The sequence below is a fragment of the Fusarium coffeatum genome (genome assembly GCF_003316985.1).
Source record: "Fusarium coffeatum strain FIESC_28 chromosome Unknown BRIP53273_contig_343, whole genome shotgun sequence".
Classification (NCBI taxonomy): domain Eukaryota; kingdom Fungi; phylum Ascomycota; class Sordariomycetes; order Hypocreales; family Nectriaceae; genus Fusarium; species Fusarium coffeatum.
In genome coordinates, this window is record NW_022158132.1 from 1 (window position 1) to 9,796 (window position 9,796).

Sequence of the window (9,796 nt, forward strand, 5' to 3'; positions counted from 1 at the left end):
CAAAATTGTGTACTGGTTGGTTAGAAATGGTCATTAGCTTAGTTATTGTATAGTCTTTTGCTTAGTAGTATAGGGTAACCTAGGGTTTTTTTTTTTATCTACTTAATAATACTTATCCTATATTCTAAAAGCTACCTAGTATTATCTTATAATCTCCTACTATCTGATCAGATATATACCTTACTAGCTAAAGAGTCTTAGTTTAATTGTTTTGCTAGAAATAGAATTCTCCTTAGTATAATAGTTTATTTTGTTCTTTCTACCTAAAATGAAGATTGACGATTTTTTTGTATCCTGCTGAGTGCTATGACTAAGAGTGGGACTAGTCCTAAATCCGCTAAGCGTCTCGGATTTCGGTCCCACTCTAACCTTATTGTGGCTAGCCTAGAACATGGGTCAACCCCATCAAAATTCAACTAAGAAATAACATAACATAAGTTTATAGAGGCTACAGATGAGATAATTAGATTCTGAAAGCTGCATTTAAATGATCAGATACTACGATACTATATATCAGAATCTTACGCTGTTGCGACACTGGGAACACGTTAATCTAGAAAAGGTCATCAGCTCAGTTAAAAAAAGGTAAACAGCTCGTGCATATCTTAGCGCCGCACTAAACTCCCATACAAAGAAATGGTCATCAGCCCTGATGACCATTACAATAAGTGGTAGGGTAAGACACAGGACATTAATATTCCTTTAAGTCGTTCTGTCTGGCCATCCGATGCAAAGTTTCAATCATCTGTTTCAGGTGCTTGGTTACCTCATCGTCTTCGTACCCGTATGAACGTTTCTGTGGCATCCCACCATTTATTTTTATAGGTCGTAACCTGCTTCCAGGTACTTGGTGTAGTTGGAAGGTTGATGTGCAGTACGGGTTGGGAATGTAATATCCTCCTGTAACTTCAGAGTCCACACTGACCCTATGCAGATCTAAATTCAGCCTACAAAAGACCGCCGACGTCCGTGTAATTCCAAGGTTCCAAACATCAGATACGGTGCTCCTTTCCTTTTCATCAGATGTGTGTAAGATAATGCGCTGATCAGTGATTTCTGGTGAGAACCTGTCCTCAAAAATGAAAGAACGAGCGTCATAATCACCACCGCCATATCTCACGATACGGAGAAATAGATGCAAAGGCCCATATCTTGGGGGAGGCTTCTTTGTTCCATCGTCTGCATAGTAGAGATACTCGAGGTCGGACCCTAAGAGCACCATGTCATAATCCTTCGCACTGCCACCGCACTTTTCGGCGAACCGATTCCAAAAGTCTTCATCCCGATATTTAGAAGGAATTATAGATTCCCAAACTCTACTATGTCTGTTTAGCGCCTGCCGCTCAGTAGGAAGAAATACTCTGATCCCTTTTGAGGCTAGTTGAGCACGAGCGATGCTTTTGAGATCGAGATATCTTCCGATACGATCTTTCAACTCTTGTGGCAGCTTCACCAGGGAGCTTTCAGCCATGTCTTACACGAGCGAGCTTCTGTATTCCACAGTAACATAATAAATCTACACAATTATATAGGATAATGTGGCACTTTAATAGAAACTGAAAGTTCATAATACGATAATATCCGTCCCAGAATTGACCTCTTTGTAGTTCTGTCCGATTTTGGAGCACATTGGACATTGGATATTAGATATCTCTTGGGTAAAATCCACCAGTCTGCGCCGGGTCCCTGGTTTTAAAAATAAGATGGGGTTTGTAAAGATAAGTGCTTAGCCGGTCAAAGATGTACATCGGTACTTGTGATAAATAAGAGTCCCATAATGACCAAGAAGTATAAACAGATAGATAAGGTTAAAAGGGCCAAGCTCTGCTATAGGGTAGGGTAGGGTACCACGATGGTTTGGTGATTTGCTGCTGATTATAAATAATAATAGCCGCTGGATAGCTACTATATTCGATACAGGTCTAACCCATTGCTAACACCCAGGCATCTCTGCAACGCCCCCATTTGATCGAAAATCATCATTAAACATTGAAGCGCCTCACACAATCATCCGTGGACCTCTCCAACTGCCCAATCGCCGTGCCTAGTACTACAGTCCCAGATAAACTCTGGCAGAGTTGATTTTATCGACCCACTTTAAACCTAGCAGGGTTGATTATTGCCGGGGTGCAGAGTTGATATGACATTAGTGCTGATCGGAACAGGAGTTTAGCCAGAGCGCGACGCGTCCTTTTGCGTAAAGTGCTACAGGCGATTAATTAAACTACTAGATGGTCTCGTTGTCGATCAAAATACAATATGAGACCTGGAATTACTTATTGACGGCCATGTCGATTATCTCCATGTTTCATCGCAAGGATATTTCATGGTTTCATATGAGTTAGGTAAGGAAGTGCAGATATTAGGGTTGGAATGAAACTGTCTGGCTGATGAAAAAAGCTGCACTAATGCCTCCTACTAGCTGCCGCAAACAAAAATGAGCTTGAGCCTTGTCAACAGCGACAATTCATGTCTTTCGTTTCCAGTTGCACAGTCCTCCTTTAATTACTCACCCTACACCTTCACGTTACTTGACCTTCCAAGTGACCGGAACGGTTAGTGGCTCTACATCCGAAGCCTTCCGAGGCTGTGGTAGTACCACGGTGTGATTGTGTGGAGAGCGAGTATTTTGAGGTTGATCCGGAAGCTAGACCGACGGAACCATCTGATCAGGAAGTTGCCATCAAGGACTTCTTTACTAATCGCTCCTTGATCGTCCAAAAGGATGCCAATATGATGGAGCAGCCAGATCAGTTCATGCAACCGTCTCCTTGGCTCGACCGGCTCGGCTGTGTAACACATCTCCAGGGCTTTGCCGATAAGAAGGACTTTCTGCGTGGGCTCATCTCTCTGGATTTAGATCTAAGTCCGGAAGGCTTGAATGAATCATACGATTTTATCTATCTTATGGTCTTTAAAGTACTTGATCAGTTAATCTGGGAAGCCCAGGGGCTTATCTATCGGCAAGAGGTTCCTCTTAATGCCAGATTTGAGGTTGCAAGATATGATATAAACACGGCCAGCCGGAAACCATTCAATTTCCGTCACAAGCAAGAGACGAAGCGAAGGTATGCGAGCATACTCAAGCAGCTTATCGTCTATACTCTTCGTTGCCTCGACCTTGAAGATCCAACCGAGAGGCCACCGTTTAAAGTCAGCCGTCAGCAACAGAAGGCATACGAAGACCTGATGGCAGTTGGTGATGAATTGGAAGACCAGTGGAAGGCGGCGCGAGGGCAATTACCTGATCAGGTACTTACGCAGCTGATGGAAGGGCTAAAGCGAGAGACTTTGAGGTTATTCATGACCATTCTTCGTCAGCAGACTAAAGACTCTGAACATGAGAGCATCATGGTCTCTTTTCTCTCTGTCCTCAGCATTGCACCGGATGGGTCATGGTACAGCTACGATACGGTTACGCCGTGGCTCTCCGGACTTGTATCTATCTCTCGTCTACTCATTCTAAGAGAGGCCCATCTGATCAGATGGAATGCCATCGAAGCGGGCGTTGCCAGTGGTCTCAGCACCGAAGAAGCTGAGCTGAATGCCCCGGGCATCTTGAACCTTGTGGAACGCCGGACATCACAATGCATGCTCAGCAGCACGCCAGGGGCCGAAGCCATGGCGATGCAGTATGTATTGCGACTTCGCAGTTACGGGATAGCTGCCAAGGGTAATACAGCGGCCCCCGGGTTTATCAGCTGGGATAACCTCGACCTTGTATTCAAAGGTAACAGGCTTCCGCTGCCCAACCTAGCACAGCTGCTGCAGTCTTCTCTTATCGCCGCCAGAAAAGTCTTATTTCAGGGCCTTCTTTTTCAAAAGGACTATTCTGTCCTTGATGAGCAGCCAGTTACTATCCCCGCTATACCGTGGGGCAAGCTGCAGGATAACGCAAACGACGATGCGCTTGGCTATTTTGTGGCCGATAGTCTTTGCCAAGCAGCCGGCGAAAAGTCAAGGATCTGGCTGATCTTGCTCATCTGGAACAGTCCCGAGCTGAGAGCCAAGTGGTATTCAAATTCCACCACAGCAAGCGCACCGCCAAGCATCCCAGTCCTTTCCAGGTATCTAGGACTAGTTGATCAGTTACTCGAGCACTTGCTTTTTCTTATCCATCTCTCTGCCGGCCTACTCAAGTATTACTATATGAAACGCACTGCGTTTCCAGTACCGTACTTATGAAATTAGAAAACCTAAAACACGAAACGCGTCGCGTTTCCGTCAGCTGACCCTTGTCAAGTTGTTGAACTTAATCACTCCAGATTCAAAAAAACGGCATGGTTTTGCTATTGCTTGCTGAATCTGACATACCTATTCTCTTCGTAAAGCGTCTCCTCGATATTTTCCGTTTCATCCAATGTTATATACTTTTCCGAGCTTAGTCATAATGGACCCCTTACCTGTTCAGGAGCAAAGTACTCATCCCATTTTATCCCCAGCAAAGGTGCAGAAGCTCGAAACGCCCGGCCTTTGTTACGATTCGCCAGAACAAGCTATCGGATTTCCATAAAAAGTTGTAAGTTCGTAAAGCTTAATTACGGGAAGACGATAGAAAGCTTAACCGGGCTTATACTGGGCATTATATAATCCAGACTAAATATTGCAAGTGCAGAAAGATACCAAAGGCTATATCCGATGGACCAGGGAACTTATTAATTGATCAGTGTAATTTAGCCAATCTAGCAGAATATTGCTTCATTGCGTCATTTATTATCGATATAGACTACTACTACTACAAATTGGGTCACAGCCATCCGCTAACCAGCTAAAAGACTTTCAATATCCCCATAGTACCGCGTCCGCTTCATGCCACAAAACCCGCCCTAGACTTTTGGTGATGCTGCCTAAGCTCTTCCATATTCTCAGGATCTGATTCATCCTCCAAGCAATCATACATTTGAAAGTTGGTGATATTGAAACCAAGTATTTTGTCGAACACACTTTGCCAAGTTCGCTCGTCAGGTAGCTTAATGCTTGTGAAACTGATGTCTTTCAACGTTTTCTGATGGTTACAGACAAGATTCTTCAGGTCGGTGGCTGTGCAGGTCACCATAGATAAGCTGAGCGTCTGTAACTTTGGGATCCAAAGGCCGGTAATAATACCAGCACGGCTATGGAGAGATGACTTGCCATACACGTCAAGACTGAAGTCTGTTAAGCCTGGTAAGTAGGCCAGAAAATCATGAAGTCGATTTTGGGTGAATACGTTATTGATAACGAGGTGGAGCCGGCGTAGACTTTCGATACGGAACAGCAAGAGCGGAAGCTGATCTAGACGGAGACTGAAGACGTCTTCCGTACAATAGCCGGTATGAATGTCAAGATGCTCGATCTTGGTTTCACGAACGATTTCTGGGGCAAGTATTATACCAAGAAGACGAGTGATGAAATCATCGCTCGCAGCGGGTCCTGTCGGAGACCTTTGTAATTTGACCCCAAAACTTTCTGCCAGACGAGATGGGCTCCAAGGAGGACTTTCGTCGTCGAAAGAAATCTTTTTGCAATTTTTTAGTTGTGGCATGGCGTTAAACAGGCATTCGTAGGCATGTCCGCTTGTCATAAGTGTTCCCTGATGTTCAAAATACATCCGGTGGGTGTTTTCTACCAAGCAAGACGAAATCTTATCATCTAATGGCCGGGACAAAAGACCTATCCTTTACTAGCTGTATGGACTTCCAGGGCCTGATCAACTACAAAAAGGACCGGCAGGCAAGATTCCTGAGCTGCTTCTACTGTCATGTATCACAAGAGCTCTGCCGTGACGGCTACAGGACAAAGGGTGCGTCATGCTGGCGGTGGAAGCATACGGTAATCCCTGACATTTATTGTTTGCGTCGGCTGGCAACCGACGATTAAGTTTGTATGGGAAATTTTGTGGCGCTAACAGGACATGGGTCGCGCGACGATTAAAATGAACGTCTACCGACGATTAGTTTCTTTGGCGCTATGGTCATCGGGGTAAGTTAAAAGTGAGTACGAATATGCAGTAAATGATTGTGAGTTGATTGATACTAATATTAGTATATAAATATATAGTTTTCGTTAATGAACTGCGTATTCACTTCTAGACTTTTTTCTTCGATGGTTGTTGGGCGACAGGGTTTGTGAACATGGATGAGACCGCCACGACGAATCAGAGTACGTTCTTCACTTATAGAGTTCAGCAGCGTCTCATCGTGTTCAGGTCACATTCAGCTGGAACTGTTGATATAAAATAAAGGGGTTTAGGGAAAGTATTTAGTACTGCGCTGTAGACAATAAAATTTAGAGTGTAAAGTAAGACTTTAATCTTTTCAAGTTTTTTTTTTGCAATGGAGTACTTTATATATAATCCAGAACTACAGCTTCTCTGCTGCCGCTCATGCCGGACTATGGTTACACGAAAACAAATTAGGGTGCATCTTCGTAGTGAACCACATCATCTTACTATCGAGGCGATCAAGGATGCACAAGAATGGGCATCTAAGCACAAAATCTTTGACAGTCAGCAAGAGGTTCACAATAATCTACCACCCAGGCCCGACAATGCACCACCAATTACAGCTTTGGGGCCGCCAGGTACAGGAGGTATTCGGTGCGAGTTTGTCCCAGAGCATAGTACCTGCCAGCCCGATTGCCCATACGTAGGCAAAGATCTGAGGCGAATTCGAGAACATCTCGGGGTCAAGCATCATTGGAGCTTAGACCTCAAGGGAGGGCGTCGCTCAGCTGCTGTGGCAGAGCAGGAGAGGAGCAATAGTCCATGGAGGACGGGGGTCTACTATCAGCGGCTGTTCCTTAGGGGGCCGGGAAGTGAACTATTCGAAGTGGCAAGGGGACTGAATCTCGAACAATCAAGTGTTCAAGATCGTGAGTCACAAGTCAGACTTCAGCAAGCCATCCACGCATTCCAAAGTAAGGGCAAAGATATTCGAAGCCGAGAGGCGGAGCGGATTGAGGCGGAGAATGATGTCACTGCACCGAACCCGTGGCTTCGTCGGCTGGGTTCTGCTCTCCATCTCAAGGACTTTAGTGGGAAAAAGGACTTCTTGAGAGACTTAATTGCCATGGATGGAGCTTCTGATGAATTCTCTTTAACGCGTGGGAAGATCCAACAATCCACATCGCAGCGTGAGAAATCTTTCAACGAACTAGCCCTGAATTGGAACAAAACCAGATGCGCGCCATCGAAAAGGTAGATGTGCGGGCATTCGTTTATTGTAGCGTATCTAGCGCATCTCGTTAGCAGACTGTGCATACGACGAAGAATATTTCTTGCCCTCGGATCTCTCGACTGAGTCGCTGCTGCTCCTTGTCCTTATAAAGCCTTTTGCCAATCCACGTTTTAGGTTTAAAGATGTTTCTCTTGAACTCGCCAATAGCGATGGTACGAGTCCCCCAGCGAATTCTCGAATCAACAATAACCCCACCACGGTCAGGAGGACTTTTGCCGAGATGATGAACGGATCCAAAACGCCGAAATTTGGAAAAGACAGGTGCTACAATTTCTACTTGAAACCATGTTGTCACGTCATCTTCATTCGCCAGAACCCATTTGCTTCTCGCATTTGGATGAACAGACTGCTCCCCACGTCTCCATACATCATCACGATCTTCAGGCACAAATGCTGACCAACAATCGGGATCAATCGTGCCGTCGGGGAGAGGTGTAGTATGAATGTTAAGTTGGCCGTCGGTGATTGTTTTATAGCGTTCTGCCCAAGCTTTGTTGGTGTCTGATTTCTCATTTTTGTTTTCCGCCAGGTTGAAGGGATGTTGCAGAAGTATATCCATGTTTTCCATCTTGATCGTGAAGTCAGATTAGTAGAAGACAATTGATAATGACGGGCAAGTACTTGTCAAGAAGGCCCTTATTTATAAAATACTTGTATACATGCCGACTATCCACTTGAGCTGAGATAACTCATTTGTTGTCGGCTGCAAGGTTTGATTTGCTTGCCAATGAAATGTCAAGTGGCCTTGAAAGCGGCCTGCTACTATCGCATTCTATGAGATTGCAAGCAAATCAGAGACTGCTGGTCAAGGTTCTCCTCCTGTGAGGAATAATGCAGCAGAAGGAACCGCGGTCTGCCCGCGGTAGCGCATAAATGTAGGACTCTTACCAGGTTAGCATCGCTATACGTCACCAACGGCGGATGCTGTCAGAAAGTGGGACGGAAACCTGTCTGGCCTATCAATGTCTGCCACGTGGTCCATAGGAGTGTCCGGTGACACGGCAGCGCGTCTTGTTTTTTTGTGTGATAAGATACACATTCCAGCTCGCGGTCAGCCCGCGGTCAGCCCGCGGTCAGCCAAATGGATGGTACTGGTCTTTTCGATTTACAATCCTCGACCGGCAATGAACCGAATTTCTGGTGGAATGGCTCCCTACCAAGAGGGGCCCAGCTTTCATTCTTCGGTTCCGCAGGAGCTGACGAGGATCACCCAGCAACTGTCAGACTACCTCCGAGAAAAACAAACAGATATTTCCAGAGCCTTTGATGGGATTGACTCCGCATTACAAGCACTCGACAGATCAGAGTCCATCTCATCTACCTTCCAAGATTGTGGTTTTTACTCGTGGCTAGCATATGTCCTAGCGAGCAGGGGTGATAAACATTTGGACGAAACCTTGCGCAAAATTTCACCTGACAATCTCTCTACTATCGCTGACAATGTGTCAAAGGTGTCGGTGGAATCGTCCATAACCCAACGTGTTCAGCACACGCTCTGGGACTCTAGGCGCGCGAAAGCTCGTCGTGGTGAGTAGACTGAGCTCCTTGATCGATGTCAATTCTCTAATCTTGTAGCTCAACTGGAGCGCGTCGGCATTAGCTTCCCATCGAACGCCCGAAAGCGACCGCGCGTTCAGTCGCTTGATAACCACGACGAGCTGTCTGTCGTGACCAGGCTTCCCAACACGAACAATATGACCTCGGATACCACACAGACAGACAATGCGAACCCAGTCTCCCACCCTGCTGCTCCCCAGCCGACCGAAGAGCTTCATACACTCGATCAGGCAAGCCGACCGATATTCATCGCCGACCCGGAATGGAACTACTCGTACCCAAACGCCAGTAAAATACCGTCTGTCTTTGAGTCAGAGCTTGGTGATATAATTGTTCGCAGCGATTATACTGCTTCGATCTTCGCATCATTTCCGCGCGACCCAGCTAAATGCCGGCTCTGGCTAGATGTGGAGGCCTCGGCGGTGGTGCCCCTCGCCATGAAGCTATATGGGATACAAATCGTTGAAATGGAACAGCAGAGGGCTTTTACCCTCCCTGGCGGAGCAAGCGTGGGGATCATCGGCTCAGTGAAACTCAACAAGACCAAAGTCAGTCTTTGGGATGGATTGTTGGGAAACTTGGTTAGTACAGGAGTACGCAGTAGTCGGAAGTATTTAGACGAAGTCATGCAAGGTATCGCACTGTCAAAATGCCTAAGCATGGAAATTCATGGTCCAGCCGATAGTCCGGCCCAGATCAGTTTCGCGATGAACGAGTTTACTCTAAATGATATAATAACCAAACTCTGGCTATCTTGAATACAGTTCCGGTCTTGCTATTCACATAACATCCGAATTTCCCCTTCTGCCAGATAGGCCCACCAATCTTTCGGTACTTCCCATTGCCCCGTGCTCTTCATTGTAGTCCAGTCTTTCACCTCCGGTCCCCGAAAATAAGCTGCGCTATTTTTCCACAGCATGGTCGCTTCAGTATATACTCTTGGTTTGACCTGAGTTGCAGAATCCCACATAGATTCTACCAGATCAGCACTGGGATCCTTGGGAGCCTTGGGATCCTGGTAA

The 9,796-nt window shown here is 46.0% G+C and overlaps 3 protein-coding genes across 3 annotated transcripts; 2 read left to right on the top strand and 1 right to left on the bottom strand.

The window, feature by feature from the left end:
• Positions 1-2,733: 2,733 nt before the first annotated feature.
• Positions 2,734-4,185, top strand: FIESC28_10883 (uncharacterized protein; the record flags this gene model as incomplete). The annotated part of the gene is made up of 1 exon (XM_031165013.1): positions 2,734-4,185. The coding sequence occupies one exon, from the start codon at positions 2,734-2,736 to the stop codon at positions 4,183-4,185; it is 1,452 nt and encodes a 483-aa protein (XP_031010926.1).
• A 3,039-nt stretch (positions 4,186-7,224) lies between these two features.
• FIESC28_10884 (uncharacterized protein) lies at positions 7,225-7,785 on the bottom strand (the record flags this gene model as incomplete). The annotated part of the gene is made up of 1 exon (XM_031165014.1): positions 7,225-7,785. The coding sequence occupies one exon, from the start codon at positions 7,783-7,785 to the stop codon at positions 7,225-7,227; it is 561 nt and encodes a 186-aa protein (XP_031010927.1).
• Positions 7,786-8,341: 556 nt separating this feature from the next.
• On the top strand, positions 8,342-9,392 carry FIESC28_10885 (uncharacterized protein; the record flags this gene model as incomplete). Its single annotated transcript, XM_031165015.1, has 3 exons — positions 8,342-8,744; positions 8,793-9,322; positions 9,366-9,392. The coding sequence occupies 3 exons, from the start codon at positions 8,342-8,344 to the stop codon at positions 9,390-9,392; spliced, it is 960 nt and encodes a 319-aa protein (XP_031010928.1).
• Between the last annotated feature and the right edge of the window lie 404 nt (positions 9,393-9,796).